Source organism: Sebastes fasciatus, chromosome 4, assembly GCF_043250625.1.
Source record: "Sebastes fasciatus isolate fSebFas1 chromosome 4, fSebFas1.pri, whole genome shotgun sequence".
In the NCBI taxonomy this organism is placed as follows: Eukaryota; Metazoa; Chordata; class Actinopteri; order Perciformes; family Sebastidae; genus Sebastes; species Sebastes fasciatus.
The window spans coordinates 15,562,769-15,582,963 of NC_133798.1; the positions used below are offsets into that span (position 1 = coordinate 15,562,769).

A 20,195-nucleotide genomic window follows, 5' to 3' on the forward strand; every position below is an offset into this window, starting at 1 on the left:
ATAAACTGGCCTCAATTATCCTCCGTAGGATGCATCTGCGTGCATGTTGACATGAGTGCAAGAGGTTGTGTGTGAGTGCATGTACTGTTAGGTGAGTGTGAATTTTTTAAAGGTCTGTAAAGTGGCCGTGGGTGCAATGCAACCTCTGCGTTTGAGGTAAGAGCGAATGGTACACACTAGGGCTGACCCGAATGCTTTGAAGCTTCGACCATTGCCGTGGTAATCAAACCCCAAATCAGTATTCGAACACTTCGTTTCTTTGTGTTGTTTTTTTATACACATAAGTATGTAATATAAGTATAAATATACAAGTATAAATCCCAGAAAAAGCCCATGAAATAAGGAAATATCCCACAACATGAAGAACACAGAAGAACATGTCAGCCCGCTGCTTTGCGCTGCTTTGCGCTGCTTTGCGCTGCTTTGCGCTGCTTTGCGCTGCACCATGCAGTTGAACCGCAAAAATGGTATTCAGGACAGCCCTAGTACAGACACTGAGGGCTGTGAAACTGCACACACATCCACGCTTATACAAACCCCATCTTTTCAATAGTTAAAACTCATTCAAACAACAATAAAAACACAAGCTGCCTAGAAGCCGTTTTTGAAATGAGTACCATTCATTTGCTTTAGCCATTAAACTGTGAATGCGCCCCAAGGGAGATCAGTAATCACTTTATACGGGACTACGGCCAGATAGATAGAGGACCCTTCTCCCCCTCTCCACTAACCACTCTTAGCCTCGCCATAAGACATCAGAGATGAGTGTGAGGCACATGTAAAGGCAACAGGCCACGTCTGGTGGGTTGCCTCCGCGTGAACCAGAAGAGGCCTGATGTGAGTCCTGGGACTCGCTTAATGAATCGCTCCATAGTCTGGACACACATCCCCGGCCCCAGGGGACGGCCTCGGTGAGCTTTCGATACTCATCTCTCATCTGTGTGCCCTCATACATGGGACTTCTCACACGTGACACAGAAACTGCTAAAGTATAATTCACAGGGAACAAGAGCACTTCATTAAAGAGCTCTTCAAAGGGGACAAGGGCAGGAGGGAAGGTCTTCTCCTGAAGTCAAACAAGACGAGGGGGGTATATTAACTACTTCTTCTGGACAAGTGGGAGAATTAAAGGCATGAGGAATCGGGTGGTGTCCTCAAAGTTCAGTTCTCCTATCACCGCGTTAGTTTGATATACGGTCTACTGTGCACGTTTTAGAAAAAGAGGCGACAGGTACCGTGTGTGCATTTGTGTTTGTGTCCTCGGCCTATTTATAGCGTGTTTAGGGCAGAGAAAATGTGTCTTTTAATTAAAAGGTCTGCTTGATTTAGTGTTGTGCTCAGGGAGAGACGGACAGAGAAAGAGAGAGAGAATGAAATAAAAAGAGGGGAGGCCCAGGGTAAGGTCAACACACACCCCACCAACAAGCACATCTCTCTCTGGTTTAATGAGCCTGATCTAGCCTGGACTCGTCATCAGCTGGGATGGTTAAAATCTGGAATAACACATCATTATGCAGACTTAAATCACGTCTGTCTGCAGGTGCGTGTAAATGTATTCCTGTGTGTTTGTCTGTCTCTTGTCTAGCTGTGTTTGTCAGTACTAAGAGAGAGATCAAAAAGTGCTGATCCATCCACAAGCAGGGATACGCAAGAATACAGAGCTGGGCGCACACACAGGAAGACAAACACATGCACACACACACATGCACACAGAGCTCCTCCAGGTAAAGGTTTGAATATTTCATAAAGTCTCATTAAGGAGTGAATATAAGAGGTTGAAGTATAATGACACTGGCGAAGACAGCGTAATAAATTCAGATGCTGTGCAAGCCTAATCAGCCCAAGTCGTACAGACACAATCACAAGCTTAAGGGCATTAGAAACATGAGCCAAGTACACCAAATGTTCCCCATTTCCAGCGCCGAAGACAAGGCATCTCCTCAGTCCGACTAAACCGTTAAAGACAGCCTTTATTTTTCCTCATAAAAATCAAGAATCACTCTAAATTTCCCATTAGGAGGAACGGAGTATTGGGCTGCACTCATCTATCCAATCGATTTCAATTTACTGTGTTTAAGACCAAGGACTATATAGGAGGGAAACAACCTAACATGAAAACAACAAACATCATATACAGGGCGCATCACACACACAACACAAATGATATAAAAGAAAACAGGCATACATACACTGATGCATTGGTAAATGCTATCAGTGTATAAATATCTTGCAGACATGTATACATTTGTTTTTATTATGGAATTCCTCATTAATGCTTCATGCTTACAAACATACTGAAAGCATTGCACTATACAATAAATATTAACATACACAATGCCATGAGATGTAAAGGGACAGTGTGCAAGATTTGGCGGCATCTAGTGATGTGGTTGCAGTTTGCAACCAACTGAGTACCCCTCCACTCAATCCTCCCTTTCCAAAACTGCGGTAACGTGAACCAAGTGCAAAACCATGGTAACGCCATTCGCCTCACTCTGAGGGCATTCCTACCATAATAACACTACTTTAGGAGCAACAGAAGTCAGACGGCAGCTGGTGGTACCACGGTTTTGCACTCTGCGGCTCACGTTACCGCAGTTTCAGAAGCTTGTCAGAGAACTACGGTGGCCTTCAGGTAACGTAAAAACGTGAAAGGCTCTAGCCAGTGTTTGGTTTGTCCGTTCTGGGCTACTGTAGAAACACATGGCGGAGCAACATGGCGGACTCTGGGAAGAGGACCCGCTCCCTATGTAGATATGAAGGACTCATTCTAAGCTAACGAAAACACAACAATACTTTGTTTCAGGTGAATATACAGTAATGAAAACATAGCTATGATTATTATATCCCATTTCTGCTAATAGATTCCCCGAAATGTTACACACTGTTCCTTAAAAAAGTATGACGGATGATAAAATATGAGAAAATTACACACACGCATGCACACACACACACACACACACACACTTTTTACTGATATCAATGTCCAATTACTATTGCCATCTTCCCCTGTGGTTTGGCTACATGAAGTACGATGATGCATTCGGCTCCAATCACTCTTTACAAGCAATTACAGCTCTGGCCCATAAAGCCAACACAGGATATGCTTCCTCCATTAGACGTATTATGATGGTCTTCTTTCACATTAAATTAGCCCATTTACACACATACTCACAAATGTGTGTGAGTTGCTATTTTTAATGCTACAATTTGTTTTTCTGTCCATCACAGTGGGGAAAAGGTGAGACAGAAGAACGGAAGGGGGGTGGGGGTGGGGAACTCATGCACTATACAAGGCTCATTATAACTGTGGTATTCAATCAAGCCATAGCCACTATTGTATGTATGAATGTCTACTGTATTGTATGTGAATCTGTATTTCTACATTCACACTTGCTTGTGTATCTGTTTCGAATGTGAAACGAGTAAAATGAGTGTACATGTCCTTACGTGTGTGCAGATTGGCAGGTATACACTGCAAGGGAGTATATGTAACAATTTAATTGAATTCCTTCTGCTATTGTGCAGGCCCACAACACTCTGGCTTATCCAGCCCCGGATTGCTGCCAATGAGATCTAATCATCCTGCATGAAATGAGCCCTACCTGAGCAGAATGGCAGTGCGCGGCCTGGAAGCTGCAGGGGAATACCTCCATCAGGCAGGAAGCGAGGAAATGAGGGAGCAGGAGGAAGGAGGCTCAAGAAGGAAGGGGGTGGCAAGACATGTATAAGAAAAGCAAGATCATGGATACAGAGATATAAAAGACGGAGTAGGTTGGGGTGTGTCTTTTAAGGTTACCATAATATGTAATAGCTAAATTGGTAACAATTTCTCAGATTAGATGTATATATAAAAGGAAAGTAGTTTCGCTATTTTATCAGGTTATTTTGTAACATAGGGAATGCCAGCCAATATGGTACATATTTCTCTCAGTCTTCTTTGTCATCTTTGCACAATTTTCTGTTTTTGATCTTCTGTAATCAATTTAAATAAATCCATTTAAAAAGGCAGAAAGTCAGTTTCATCAACTGTTGAATCAGTGAGGCGGGTTGTCATCCTCAAAGCTAAAATAATGTCATTACTGTTTGTTTGGGGGAGGTTGTCTATATGCTGTGATCTAAATGTAACCTAGAGGCACCATGCCAACATTTTATCAAGAGAAGTAGGGATGTCCGATACCGTAGGTACCGTCAGGGCTTGAGACAAACGGCGTACTGTCATCCCGGGGACGATACAAAATCTGTTTGGGTAGCAGTAAACTCACCATCGAATCGTCCACGGGACGCACCCTATTTTTTCCTTATAAAGCTACATTGTGAACAACAAATTGGTGTTGAAATCGGTAGGAGGAGAGCTATTTAACATTAGCCGTTAGCTCTGTACAGGACTGTGCTGATTACCGGCTCTTGTCTTGCCGACTTCAACATGGGAGGTGCCACTGATTTACATTATGATATGTTCAGGCTATGTTCGGTACAACGAGTATTAGGCGAAGGTCATTTCTAATGTTATCATGATGAGAAACAACTACAGTTGTTTGAAGGAGATTTTTTCACAGCAATATAAAATAGATAATAGACAGGGACTTCCCTGTTGACCTGTTCAACTTCCTAACACAAACCAGTATGCAAACGGTAATAAAGGAGTGGATGTTGAAGTACATGGGATTTATTGTTTTACTACTATATGTATCGACTACTACATTTTTAGTATTGCGACATCCCTTGAGAGAAGCACTCTTGAAGTAAATAAATCTAGAGACCATCTTGTGAAGGAATCACATCAGCCACGACGCCAAATCGGGGTAGGGGCGTAGAGTGAGGGGCCAATGGCCCCTTCCCTACTTCCTAGCCCCATACTTCCAGACCACACCCATCTTCACACTCTGCCTTCATTTTGTTCTCAACTACACACCTGTAGAGTTTTGTGACTGCATTGTGCACGATTGGGACATCATCGTGGTGACAAAATCTGTCCACAGACGGACAGAAATACAAACACCTTGCAAAGTACTCAAACCCTCATTTGTGGTAGTTCCCGCTACAGTAGGCATCTCCAAGACCACATTTTGCCATGATGACACACACACACAAACCCACAAGGTGAAAACAATACCAGCCACACGTCGTCACGGCTGATAACAAAAAGATGAAACGAGCAGATGCAGCTCGAAAATGTTCTACTCCAGTCCTATTTTCAAAATGAGCCCAGAGGAAACTGCCGCTGCATGTCCATCAAAGCAAACGAGTGGAGAGTGCATTACACAAAGAGGAAAGCAACTGTCATAATGATCATAATAATACACTCACATGAGTCATGCGGTGCCACACGCAGGGCTGCATATGTCGTCAGTTTTTCTAAAAACCACACAGGCTTGTGTGCGTAGAGACACAGACGCAGACAAATGGACATGGACACCATTGGCTCACATTCACACTCATTATACAAACCATAATACATCAAAACAGCACTGAGGACAGCAGCAAACACAGCTGACCAACTAAAATAATAACTTACTCAAGCAGAGCCACACTCATGCCCTCAGCATGTGAAATAGCATATGAAAATGTGTCTCTGTGTTGCTATGGCTACTGACTCTTCACATCAAAAGCACCGAGGCCGTCGGTTCCTACAAACACATACATGTGCAAGTCACTGCATCAGCTACATCAATACAGCTTTCTATGTACTGACTGCATGAAATACTTTGCAAAGTACCTGCACTGACAGGTAAACCTGTGTGAGGTTAAACAGAGGACAGGATTGAAGGGTAGAGGGAACAACTTCCTAAATGTCCTAAAGGCACGGTGAAGTTTGTGTGTGTGTGTGTGTGTGTGTTTTTGTCTGTGTGTGTCCTCGGGCTCCGTACTGCGAGCACTTCTTCCTGCTGTGGATGCATTTCCTCCACTGATGACGTCAGAGCTCTGCTGCAGTCAGAGGGAGAGCTGGGATTCCTGTAGAGTCTAAAAGGCATCCACTCTGCTGCTGCACAGCACATTCCTGTGTCTGTGTGTGCATGCCTCTGTTTTTTGCACCGTGTGTGTGTGTGTGTGTGTGCGCTGGATTTGAATGATAATAGAGGCACTGACCCTGAGAGATGCTTTACTGCTGTGACTCTTTTTCTCACTCAGAAACTGTCTCCTTTTGTGAGCCTGGCACCCCCTCCCTCCTCTCCGTCTCTCTCATGTTCATCTGCGTCCCATGAGTTACAGCTCTCAGACGCTGTGTATCGGCAGAGAGCCCGTAAAACAGGAGCATGCAGCGCACACTAAAACACTAGCACTCAGACAAGTACATGCACACACACACACACTGGAGCGCAAAAAAAACACAGCAGCAACATCAGCAGCCACCTCCGAAATAAGCAGCTTTTAGTGATGAATAAAAAAAAAAAGTCAACCATCTGGCGTAAAGAGATGAAACCGTCCTGTACTTAATCATTCCATCAACTGTTCCGTTAGTCAGGAAAAAAAAGAGTGCAAAAAAAAACAAAGCAAGATCTAAGAAAAGAAATAGAGCAAAAAAAGCAAGTAAAGAAGAAAGAGAACAAGTGTGCTCTTGACACCTGAAAAGGCTTTTTTTCAGTAACAGAGTGATGGTCATTTCGCTGATGGATTATTCCTTCTGTTGAAAGGCCTTCATTATAGTTTCTGACCTCACAGCAGTATGGATTTGGATTTACTACCTCCGAGTTTTAGCCTATTGAAGAGAAAAGCAAACGTATTATTCACTACGTAATAAATATGAGCTTTAGATTGTAGGGCATGTTAGTTTTTTAACCTACCAATGATAGAAAAATGTATATAAGATTTCTGCAGAAATAGTTTGGTGATGCATAATACATTATGAATACAGCCCCTGATCTTTAGATGTTTATAGAGTTACTCTATCCCAGCCCATTAAGAAGAGGTTACGTCACAATACAGGGAGAAAAGCTGAATGCTTGTCAGTCAGTAGAAATAGGGCAAAATCCAAATGTGAGAGCGTGCTGGCTGTATTAAAAGATTTATGCTGAAATACTTTCACAAACCAGTACAGCACTACAAGGCCAGAGATTTGTAGGAAAGTAGCACAGGCTGAACCCACAATTCAGGCCAGATGGGGGGGGGAAAAACACAAAGACTCACTGCTTCAAGTATGACATCTCTCTGTGATCTGATTTCATCCTAATACATAGTCATGACAGAGGATGTGACCTGGCAGCAGACCCGGAGCGCTGACCCATTCTCTGATGAAGTGGCAACAACACAGGAAAAGCAAACAGAAGAAACAGTTTGTCTTGGCTGGACCACTGATGCAGCAACACCTGTGTTCCAGGTGGTTTTTCTGTAAACTGGCAACCAACACTCCCCCCAAACGTCATCAGAATAGCAAACTGAACCTGCCCTCCTTCCTCTCTCTCTATGAATAACAGACTCCTTGATGTTCCCAGCTGAGATAAAATAAGTCGACCTGGCTAACATAGTGCTAATTCTCTTTAGTCTGGCCAAGTGTCAGATGTCGGTGCCACAGAGACAAGCAGCCAGCGCAGGTTGTTGGTTTGTGACCAGTCATGCTCATCTAACCTAATCTCATTGAGGGCTGTCTGCTTCACTTCACATGCCAAGCCACATTCTCAGGTGTTTCAGGCATGGGCGACACTGTGCTTCATAGCCTAAAGAGCTGACAACAGAGCGAGTGGCGGTGAGAAACTCTGAATGCATCACAATTACCCTGCCCCTGCCATCTGGGATGCGCGGCACATAGTAAATGAGCGGCGCACATTTTCATTCATGTACTTTTTCTTGGAAAACAGTCCAGGGGGAGTTGCCAGCAGGTCTGCTGAAGCAAAGGCACTGTTTCATGTAATTTAAAAAGCCATTCATTCACCGTATTCGCTCCGGAAATGCAGTAATACTTCAATAAGTTAAACTTGCAAACTGGCATTTTCTGAATGGCAAGGCATCCCAACAGGGCTGCCCCCTTTTTGACTGATTAGTTGACTAATCGGTCGTTTTGGTCTTAGTTGACTAAGATGTCTTTAGTCGATTCGTCATTTTTTATGCTTTTTTAATGCTGAATGACTCATTTTCAAGAAACTTATGAGCACATCTCTGGTAAACACAAGATTTAAAGGTTCAGTGTGTAGGATCTGGCGGCATTTAGCAGTGAGGTTGCAGATTGCAACCAACTGAAACATGAAAACGTGAATGGCCTATCTAGAGCCAGTATTTGGTTTGTCCATTCTGGGCTACTGTAGAAACATGGCAGCCAGCTCTGTGAAGATGACCCGCTCCTGTAGATATAAACAACTTAAACAAGGTAACAAATTAGTATTTTCAGGTGATTATATGATAAAGAAAACATACTTATTAATATTATTTTCCATTTCTGCCAACAGACCCCACTAAACGCTACACACTGTTCCTTTAAAGTGGGGCTTTTTTTGTGATTCTTTGCGGAGAAACTCAGTTTTACAGATCTGTCGATTAGATAAAGTAATCGATTAGTCGACAAAACGGTATGAGTTGTAGTCGACTAACAATTTCTTTGGTGTGAAAAGTGAAATGGACAAATTGGCTAAATATGTAAATTTCTATACTTTGATGCTAAACCACAAAAAGTGTGTTTTCTTGTTTTTGTTATTTATCTTTACACTTGATTTACATTGTATTTATTTAGTACAAAACCTGCTTTAGTGTGCATTTCCTCAATATAACACTTTATCCATCGATGTGAATAAATATTCAATTAAAAACAGCAAATTAACAACTACATCCATAAAAGGTTGAAACCGGAAAATTCACAAAATGCAAAAAAAATTACCAAGAAACATATACCAACTGGTATATCTTACAGGAAATATTAGCCATTGTGACAAAAGTAAGAAGACGTAATCCTTTTTTGGGAACCTTTAGAATCGTGTCAATTTTTGTAATGACAGAATGAAAAAGAAAAATTGGAAACTTTGATGTTTAAATGTATATCCTGTAAGGCAGGCCTGTGACAAATGCTGCCGTGTGAATTGTACAAGTGTGCCGCAGCAGTTAGAAAACTGTACCAAAGTCAAGGTCACCGGCCCACCCATCTATTTGTTAATGGATAAGGTACAGCGGGGCAGACAGCAATGGGGGGATGAGCGCAGAGCTTCCCCCCTGATCTGAGGACAGCCTGCCAAGGCTAGCTGAGCTGACAGCAACTAAAGCCGAGGCTCCCCACATGTGCTAATCTCCCAGATTTAAATGGGAACACAGCACACAGCGCAGAGCACAGAGCAGGGCAAGCCTGTCTGATCCATGACCGTATGTCTGAGCACACGCACAAGCACAAGCACGCGGCATGCACACACACACACACGCATACACCTGCAGCGCACATGTGAAACAACACAGTCATGCATTCATTCACATACATTTCTACATGTTGAGACTAAGTCGGATAAAGACAAACTTGCACGCATGGAAAGCAGCAAGAGGATGATGTTAACTTCAGATTGCAGCCACTTTAAAGAGCGAGAGAAATGAGAGCACAACAGAGAGAGAGAGAGAGCATTCCCTGTCTTTCTTCACGAGGGCAGACTGGGAACCAGCAAGAAGCAGGGAAACCATGACAACCAGACAACCAACCTTGGCAATCAACCACAGCGTTCTCACAGTCAGAGCCAGACAGGCGGCTCAGCAAGGGTTAATCTGAGCTGGGTGAGAGAGAAGAGAGAGAAACAGGCTGATTAAGCCTACTGCTGTGCGCGCAGACGTTTAATATACTGTACGTCTTAAATGCCCCGTGTTGACGACAAAGACCAACAAAATGTGGTAGCTGACTCGGTGACTGGCAGCATCATCTCTGGTACAGAGACGTCTAGAAGCAAAATCACCACGCATGTCTTATTGAAGCAACAGTGTGAAGTCGTATATAAATGTAACAATTTGGAGCACCGGCGAAAAGAGAAATGGTGCGTTTCGTCTTGCGTTCCCTCTGCTGTGCTGGAAAACTAGCACTATGAAATTCTAAATGGCATGAGGCGATAACACATTACCCGAAACACAGCAGCAGAGCAGACCTCAGCGATAGAAAGAGACGGACAGAGTGAGGGGAAAAGATTGTGTTTGTATGAGCATGGATGTGTGTGTCTTGGTTTAAATGAGGGAAAATGGACCCTAGAACCGTGGCGTCCTAACCTGATTCTCCACGCTATGTAACACGGCAGAGCAACACTGACAGTGGATGCGCAGAGTTGGGATGAAATCCAAATAGGATGCGGCGGGGCCTGTCCAAAAAAAATACACACATAAACACACACATTTGTTCATGGTCGGTCACAGAGGCTGCTCCCAGCAATCCTTCACTTATTCACTGACCTCCCATCTAAAGATTGAGCCCTTTTCTCCTCTGGAGGTCAGCAATAGAGAGATGAAAATCCGGGAGGAGGGGAGAATAATGAAGAGAATGATCAATACTTTGCCTTAATTAATAACCTCCACTGCAGTCGGAGCGTTCAAGACCGCTTCATGCTCTCGCAGTTCAAGGTTTTTTTTTTTCTTTTCTTTTCTTTTTTCTTCTTATTCTCCTCCTCCTTCGCCTTGCCTCCATCCTTTTCTCTCCTCCCCTCCTCCCAGTTCTCCACCTCTTTCCTCATCATTAATCTCTGAAAATCGTTGGCTACATACATTCCTCCCAATCGATGCAATTCCACCGAGGTCTTGTCTGATTTACCACATGGCTGAATCCCTGTATGAATCTTGACTGGCCAGGGGAAGAGGGACAGAGTGGGAGAAAGATGGGGTGAGGCGGAGAAGAGAGGATCACTAAATGACAGGGACCATCATCATTATATAACCTCAGTCAAAGTCACAGACAGGGAAAAGACTACAAGTTCAATTTACTTGTCAAGAAATGACTGTCAACACAGATGCAACTGTGCTCCTGGGCTGGGACGATACACCTATCTCCCAATTCGATACTATCGCGATACTTGGGTGCCAATTCGATTTGTATTGCGATTTTTAAGTATTGGGATTTTTGTTAACTTTTTTAAAACTAGACCATGGGAAAAAGTTGAATCATACACTTCTAGGGACTTTTACTTTGGAAAATATCGAAATTAATGCAGTAAAAATGTTTGATTTTCAGCATGTGTGTAGTCAGAGATGTCCTGAAGTCAAATATATCAGTCATTGTCAGGAATTATTAAAAAACAATTTCAGCAACCCAAAAATCAAGGAATAAAGGCATTTTCATCACAAATTGGTGGTAAGGACCATGCAATGTTTTATACTTCTGGTGAATATAATCCAATCAATCTTATTTCCATATATGTATTTTGTATATACAGTTCCCTTTGTTAACACCTTATTTTGAAAAACGGATGTAGTCACACGTGTATACTTCCGCTAACTTTGCCAAGTCCGTTGCTAGCTCTCCCCGTCAGGTCCGTTCTCTTTATACATCCATGGTCCGCTCCATCGGGGATGTTTCAATGCATTTAACATAAATGACAGTATATGGGTGCTCTACGGTTGTAGTGTCGGCTGATTTGACCACAGAGATGAGAGTAACGGCTGACTTGACTGCACATTAGCGCAATACGATAACGTTTCCTTATCCATCATGTCTAGCTCTGCTTTTCCTGGCAATGTGTGAAACCCAAAGTGTTTCCATACTTTACTGTATATGTAGTGTTTACCACTTTGGATTTAACATGTGAGAGTGCAGGTCGTATCCACGCGGACCCTCCGCCGTTTTCAGATTTCTCGTTTCGGCTCATTGCGGCCAGCTTGGTTTTGTTTTGGAACGGATATGACGTCACGTTACTCTGACTACAACAATAAAAGCGGTAACTTCCTTCTACCTCTGTATAGACTCAAATTAAGCAAATATATTGATTCTGGCATAAAAAAATCTATTTCAAAATCGTAAAAAAAAAAACGCGATACATAAGTGAATCGATTTTTTTCCCCACCCCTAATGTATACGCATTAAAAGCTCACAAATGGCAAACATAATGCATCAGCTGGGGGCGCAGACACACTCGCACATACACTCCCACCATTTAGGATACATTTCAGGGCTCAGGGAGCAGGGCTTTGGCTTTAGTCAGACAGTCAAACAGCTGAGATCATGCAGGCTTGGCTTCCTGCTCCACAGCTCTCATCCAGCTTGCTAACACAGGGTGGTGCTACACAGCTGGGAGCAACACGGCCGCCACAGACACTGGGTCAGGGCTTCTCTGACTTGAATCTCTGAGCAGGCCCACTGAAACACGGGTCTATCATCGCAGCCTTTCATTTATTACCTTCACTCACCAATTTTAGGTCAAAGCTGCCAACTTTTTCTGGGTAATCTTGGGAACACGGGGGAGATGGAGACACCTGTGTTTGAGCTCGACACAGGTATCAAGATTATTTTAACGGCACAGAGGCTACAGGTCACCGAGAGTTGGAGCACCTGCACCGCTCACAAGCAACACGGACGTACATGCACACAGTGTTTCTGTGGATTTGCCAAGTGGTTTTTCATTGACAGCATCGACTGAGCACTCCCTCCTCACTTGTCATCATCAGGAATATCATGTGCTGCGAAACAGTATGGATCTCTTCCACCAGACAGGAAATCTTTGGGAGTGCCCATTGATCCGAATCAACCAATGCCCGGCTCACCAGCTATCAATCAACGTCGAATTAACGGTTTTACGTTACCGTGCAACGTACCAGACTCCCAGCATTGCCCGGATAATGTGTGCATGTGTAAATAAATGAAAAGAGAGACAAATGAGGGCTTTTATTTCAGTCTTTCAAACACAACAGTGATACCCACGATAAGAGTTACAAACTGGCCAGCCCTTTGCTGACACGGAGACAACAAAAACAGCTGGACGCTGGCGTAAATGTCTTGTAAGCCCGGTGAACCCAGTAAAAAGAACTCTCCAGCAGATAGACAGAAACAGAGAGAACAAGACACAACATCACAGGCAGCTTTTTGTCAGATGAACAGTCAATATGAAAGCCCCCGAAGCGCAGATGATTTCACTCTCTAAACGTCAATCAAGGAATCAAGGAGCCTACATGTCAAACCTCCAACTCTTAGCCTGTCAATATCCAAGTCTCGCAAAAAAAACGGGGACTTACAGTGGATTAACAGGCAGTGTTTTCCACACAATAGGCCTCTTATTCCGCTAATCAACAGCCTTCAGGAACAAAGTCAAGGCAAAGCACGGCAGTGTTTTCCGAAGCATTAGTGGAACAGAGCGGTGATTCAGCCTCGTCTTAAGTCATTGCACTGGCACAAATCCACAATCTTCAGCTTTGTCAAACAAAGCTTTAAGATTGGGAAACACATGAAGGCTGTTACTCAAAACCCTACTGCGATAGAGACATTCACAGGGAGCTCTAAATTTTAACAAATGTTATCTCAGTTGTCAAGTTGCTGTAGAGTCGTGACATCGGTTAGAGGCTCTGGAGGCAAATACAGAGCGTTATACGACCTAACAGGCAACACGTGGGACTAATTCAATGTTGGATAGAAAGAGAAGTTGATTGGTAATTTCACAGTGTGATAGTGCAGGAGTTATGAGAACACTGCTCGGGTGTTGATGCATTCATACCCTATACAGTACAGGACCTGTACGAAGTATCTAGAGCTGCAACAATTAATCGATTAGTTGTAAACTATTAAATTAATCGCCAACTATTATGATGATTGATTAATAAAAGTCAAAATTCTCTCATTCCAGCTTCTTAAAAGTGAATATTGTCTGGTTTCTTTACTTCTATGTGACAGTAAACTGAATATCTTTATGTTGTGGATAAAACAAGACATTTGAGGACATCATCTTGGGCTTTGAGAAACACTGGTCGACATGTTTCACTATTTTCTGACATTTTATAAACCAAACAACTAATCAATTAATCAAGAAAATAATCAACAGGTTAATTGACAATGAAAATAATCATTAGTTGCAGCCTTAGAAGCATCCAACAGACACAACGCCATGGCCAAGTTCTGCCACTCAAGCACAACGACTGTCTTTGGCTTGAAAATGGCCTCCATGATTCCGTGGCTTTAGTCTCAATCAGTAGCCAGCCATGCAGACCCTCCATATCTATAGACCCTACCAGGCCCCGATGCACACCTGACAAAGAGGGAATCGTACACATGACAAGTCAGCAGATACTTTCTCAATGTATTCTGACTAGGGCTGCCCTTGACCAAAGAAATTCTTCGTCGACTAACACTCGACAGATTTGTAAAACTGAGTTTCTCCACAAAGAATCACACAAAAGAACCACTTTAAGTCTTGTGTTTACCAGAGATGTGCTCATTAGTTTCTTAGAAATGTCATTCAGCATGAAAAAGGCATAAAAAACAACTAATCGACTAAAGAAATCTTAGTCGACCAAGACCAAAATGACAGATTAGTCAACTAACCATTCAGCCATTGCCTTGCCATTCAGAAAATATCAGTTTGCTAGTTTAACTTATTGAACTTATTGACGTATTACTGCATTTCCAGAGTGAATACGGTGAATGAATGGCTTTTTAAATGACATGAAACAGTGCCTTTGCTTCAGCAGACCTGCCCCTGGACAGTTTTCCAAGAAATAAAACTATAAAAAATTAAATTGTAAAAAAGATGCATCCTACTGTTTATACTGTGCACTACACATTATAGCAGAACTGAACACGTAACCATGCATTTGAATTTATACAGTAACACAGAGGTGCTAAATTGCTATGCTAGAGTAGGACAGCCCATGCTACCTTTAAGCCACGTGAGTGCGTGAGTGAGAGCCGAGGAGACTTTGGCTGTGCAGGGGATTAGATCAGGAAGCCAAACCAGAACCACTGTGGTGGCCATGTGTGTATGTGTGTATGTGTGTGCGTGTGTATGTGTATGTGTGTGTGTGTCAGGACAAGGCCTAATCACTTAATGAACACGGAACAGCACCACTCCTCTGAGCAGGACAGGCCAGATCAACCAGAGGCCTTCCGCTTTCTCCCCTCTAATAATAACAGCCAAACGCAGCCTGGGAAAGCTCACAGGGGATTTAGCCCACTGGACGATCCCAGCTGCCACTCACGATCCAGCCCGGCCCATTGGGCGCTGACGGTTGCCAGGCCAACCCTTTCCGTGGGGCCTGGGAAATGGATCTGACAGATTAACGAATGGTTATAATGGGCGAATGGGATATTATGCGCTGTCATTAATCTGAATGGGTTTGGCGTGGACTGGCTGCACAGACGCCAGTAACCAAATGATTTTTCTAACACAGAACACACAAATAGCGCTGGGCCCCGTTATTGCTGCACATTTGAGACATGAAAATGTAATTGAAAAAAACAGGCCCAGAACATTCAAAACTAATATCATCTAATCGGAAATTTCCCTCTGAGTGAAACATGGTTGATATTTGCCAAACTTTAGAGGGCCAAGCTGCTTGACACAAGTCATGAACCACGCTGACCTGTAGCTTACTGCTTACTTCCACATCTGACGCTATAGCAAGGAAGAAGTATCCAAACCTGCCTCGCCACTCGCGTAAATACATCCTGAGCCGTGGATGATCTCAGAGATATACCATATCATTAAACGTCTGTACCCAGCAGACCGTAGTGCCAGCTCTATACCACCATAAACAGCCATTAGACACTCCTGAGAGCTATATCTGAAAGAGTCTGGCTGTGAGTGAGAGTTCCTCCTGTAAACACAAATGATTAAATAGGAGTAGCAGGAGAAAGGGAGGACAAATGTATTTTATTATTGCATTTGTTATGAAAAAAAAAAAACTGGAACATCACACTCATACCACAGTTACCATCACCTGGCAGATATAGCAGATCATTGCAAGTAGAGCTCCACTGAGTATGGATGCAACATGTTTTGAGGATTTGTGTAGCCATACCTAAAAATGTCCTGCACTGTGCTAAAGTCAAAGTCAAAGCGGGGCATCAGATAATGACAGACAAACTCCATTAATGAACACCGGGGGACTCGCCAGGTGAAATGGAGTGACAGAGGAGAATATATTTCAAGAAAGCATACTGTCTGACAAACATTTACACGCACACACGGCCGCCCAGCGTGACCAGCTGGACCGGGGTCTGGGAAAGCAAGGCCTATTGTAGCCGTTTTAGACAACAGATGGGAGGAAAATCTCTCATCGGAGAGAGGACAGGAAAAGTCTCTGACCCTCTCTCTCTCTCTCTTTAAGGGTTGGTGAGCTTACGGAGCATGCTGCATCACTCTCTGCCTACACAGGGGCTGTGCCTGCCTCTCTCTTTTTCACATGGCTCCATCACTGGCTGCATGTATAGTTGACTGCAGAGGATATTCTCACTGCCACTCACTCCTCCATGCAGAGGGCTTCTGAACTACTGAATAGGAAACAAACACCAACATACAAGCATCACCTTAAAAATAGCATGAAATATTAACAGTCCTTTACCATTAGTGCTATGCAACTAAGACAAACAGCACTGTCATTGCTGCTGCCTATATGCTGGAGATAAAGCATGTGCTCATTATTAATAAGGAAGCCCAGTTCCATCCATCCCCCTGGTGTGTATGAATGTAGATCAGCTCTTTCCAGCAGCCCAATGGTGTGTAATCTGTCAAGGTGGGACCCCTCTACTACTCCATAATCAGAGGAAAACCCACGTATACTGTATTGCAGTCACAGCCTATAATATAGGAGAGAAACGCCTGCTGCCTCTCTCTCTCTCTGCCTGTGCAGACTAAGAATAGATCAATGTATCAGGCAAATCAGGGATTAACAGCATTGTGCTCCAATCACATGGACACAAACAGGGGGACACAAAAAGTTCATTTAAACCCATCACACTGTCATCGTTTTTTGGTGTTTGGAGGAGGGTGTCCACGTTGCTCTCTCTGCTCCACACACACACCCATTCCAACGCCAACGCACAAGCAACAAAACCAGTATAAAGCACCACTGTGTCAGCTCACCGAAGAAATGCAAACCAACCAGCATTACCCACAAGGCTTGGCAGGTGTTTGTTAGTTATTTATCACCTGCAGACAACCAGAAGGGGCACATTTCTCTCAACTCACCGCGGAGCGCTCCGAGATTAAATAGTGCAATTAATTAATTAAAAAAAAAAAGAAAAAGGTGGATGCAAGCTGTTCCAAAACTAACCTGTCTGTCCTTTCCCGAGCGTCTTCTCCAAACGGTAAGGTCCCACGTAATTGGCATGTTGGGCACCGCTGTTGTCTTTACCGGACGATGACATGTCGAAATCTGTGTGTGTGGAAATTAAGACACTTTACAATTTCAACACTCCTCGGTTGGAGGAGGTCCAAGCCTGCTGTTGTCTCTCCGTTTACTCCACAGCCTCTTCTCTTCTCCTCTTCCTCTCTCTGTCTCTTTTCCCCTACCACCCTCACTCACTCGCTGTTTGGAGGAGGTGAGGTTCTCTCTCTTTTTTCTCCTCTTTTTTCCTCCTATCGCTGCAGACGAGCCGCAAGTGCCTTGAATATGATTGTCAGCGGAGGAGGAGGATGCGCTGCCGCTGTGCGTCTGTGGGAGGTGCTGCGGAGCCGCGTCCAGGGTGATTGGCAGCGGATCCAGCCAATCAGAGAGGAGCTGAAGCTGCCGCCCCCTGTTTCTTGTTGCTGGAGCATCTTTGATTTTTTTTTTTTCTACGGAAAAGTTGGTTATCAAGAGAGCTTAAACCCACATAAGCTTACCTTTAACGTAATTATTTTAGAGCTAAATGGAGAATACAAACAACACATTTTGGAGCATACATTGAAAAAAAAGTGCCTCAATCATATATCTTATACTGTATATACTGTAAATGTCCTTAATATGCCTGTATATATTATTAATATGCCTTGTACAAAGTATTTCCTTTTATAATTGTAATATAACTTATTATTTTGAATGGAGCTTCCCAGCAAAAAGCATTTCACATGATTGTACTTGTATAACCGGCGTGACAATAAACATCTTGAATCTTGAATCTTGAACATTGTATGAAAAAAACAAGGCCTTTTTGAAAAAAAAACAAATGATTTTTGTTCAATGTTTTGTTCACCAGTTCAACCAGTGTTAAGATGACACCTTTTGTTATAGATCCCCTCCTGACCAGATGTGTTGTAAAACACATCCTACTATTCTTTGAAATGTGGCTGTTGAGTTTTTTTCAATTACCTAGTTTACTTAAAATTAGATACTCCTTCATCCAGATTCTTTGAATATGCAAATGTAAGCGGTGGACTTCAGTGTTGTGTTAGTCAGACGTTAGAAAGACGCTTGTTTATTCTGATAAACACACAGGGAAACAGAATCCCCATGTTAAATCTACTGCCCATTCCATCTCCTCTCTCACAGGATAATTGTACAAAAGGGCCTGCCGTTTACTCTTAAAACGACTATTTTTAAGTGCTGGTTTGTTGAAATCAATATATTGACAGGTTGGGATGGACATTATAACATTGAAGGAAACAAAAATATAGACAGTCAATACGAGAAATAATGGTACTATGGATTAGGATAATAAGTGGGTCAAAAGAAATGACACCCACCTCTCCCACAGGACCACAGAAGAAGAAATGGAGGAGGGGCTCTGAACTTCTTTACATATTCTGCAGTTTGGAGGTTCTCCCAGTCAAGATTAACTGTAACCAGATAACCATGGTTTTGCACTCTCACATCACCGCAACTTCACAAGCGTGTCGGATAACTACGGTGGCCTTCAGGTAACATAAAATTAAAAATGTGAAAGGGTCTCTCTGGAGCCAGTGTTTGGTTTGTTTGGTTTGAGAAACATGGCAGACTCCGTGAAGAGGACCCGCTCCCTTTGTAGATATGAAGGGCTCATAACGAAAACACGATTTTTAGTTTCAGGTGATTATACACTAATGAATACATAGTTATGAATATTATATTCATTTTTTGCTAATAGATCCCCTGAAATGTTACACACTGTTCCTTTAAACACAACTATTTGTGATTGCACATCATGTGAGTTTATGAAATGAAATAATAAAGCCCATAAACATTTCAACACAGGGTCCCGGTACTTTATGGTGCAAATTCCCTAGCAAATTTGAAATTAATCAAATTACCAAAAGCAATTGAGATGCAGTGAACCTTCTGGGGAACCTGGGGGGTCTGGAGAGCCGGGGCAGTTGCCTGCATTGCACAGCTGGTAATCCAGCCTTGGGGACTGAAGTAAACTGAACTATTGAAGCTAAACCACCATTACACCAAACACCGTCTCTCTCCAGAAAGTCTTACAACCTTATTTACTGAGGAGCTATTATTTCAGCAAAGAATCGTACGACAGTGCAGGAGAGTTTCTTGCCTCTGTCCCCTCGTCTTTCTTTTTCTGTGTGCTTTCCAGTGCTCTCTCTCTCACACACACACACACATACATCACACAAACACACCCGGACAGTGAATGTGTGTGTGTGTGTGTGTGTGTGTGTGTGTGTGTAGTAGGGGGAGAGTGTGTCGGCCCTCTGATTCATTTCACACCCCACTGGTCTGAGACCTGTGACTGTGGCTCTGGCCTCTGTCTGGTCCTCACACCCTGAGAGAGTACAGGTGTCGGGGGACACATGCAGGAGAAACACACACACAGATATTCATGCACGCACACAAACACACTATGTGACCTCTAAATATTCTTTCTATAAGGTTGAGGGGGCTGCTGAAATATTAAGCAGAAGGAATTGCATCAACACCACACCGTGGGCTACTTGAAAGACATTCCAGGAAGATTCCCGGTGCTATCATCTTAATATTCCCAACAATACAGACTCTACTGAATTATCGTCATTGCATGTCAATAATTTATTGCACGGGTAATTACATTGTTGTAGTGCATCATCTAATTTCCATTCATCTTCCTTTTGCACGCAAGACAAAACACAATATTGCTTAAACATTGCACAACTGTGCCGCGTTGTAAACTTAAACAGACAGCTACAAGCCAGGTGAGGGAATAAAAATACATGTAAGGTATAAATTCTGTAGGTATAGCAGAGAAATATTCACACCTAGCCGAGTCTTATTTAATATAAAAGCAAAGTAAGAGAGGAAATGCATCGTTTCCTGTCTCTTCACTTTTCATTCATGAAGTTTACAAACTGCACATGCCCCAGTTTAGTGCCTTTGAGGTCCGTGTTGAGCATGTGTGCCGTTTCCCCCGATGCCCTTCATCACTCTGGGAGCTGGGGAGCTGTGACCCA

The 20,195-nt window shown here is 43.1% G+C and overlaps 1 protein-coding gene across 11 annotated transcripts in view; it reads right to left on the reverse strand.

Annotated features, from left to right (window-relative positions):
• LOC141765927 (serine/threonine-protein kinase BRSK2) overlaps positions 1-17,535 on the reverse strand; it is a 199,740-nt gene extending 182,205 nt beyond the window's left edge. For 3 of the 11 annotated variants that reach the window (XM_074632250.1, XM_074632247.1, XM_074632245.1), the window contains exon 1: positions 17,134-17,524. In XM_074632250.1, the coding sequence (XP_074488351.1) occupies positions 17,134-17,227 (94 nt within the window). In that variant the 5' untranslated portion in view covers positions 17,228-17,524. Of the gene's footprint in view, positions 1-17,133 lie in introns of all 11 variants that reach the window. The other 8 variants (XM_074632242.1, XM_074632241.1, XM_074632246.1 and 5 more) reach the window with 6 other exon arrangements.
• Between the last annotated feature and the right edge of the window lie 2,660 nt (positions 17,536-20,195).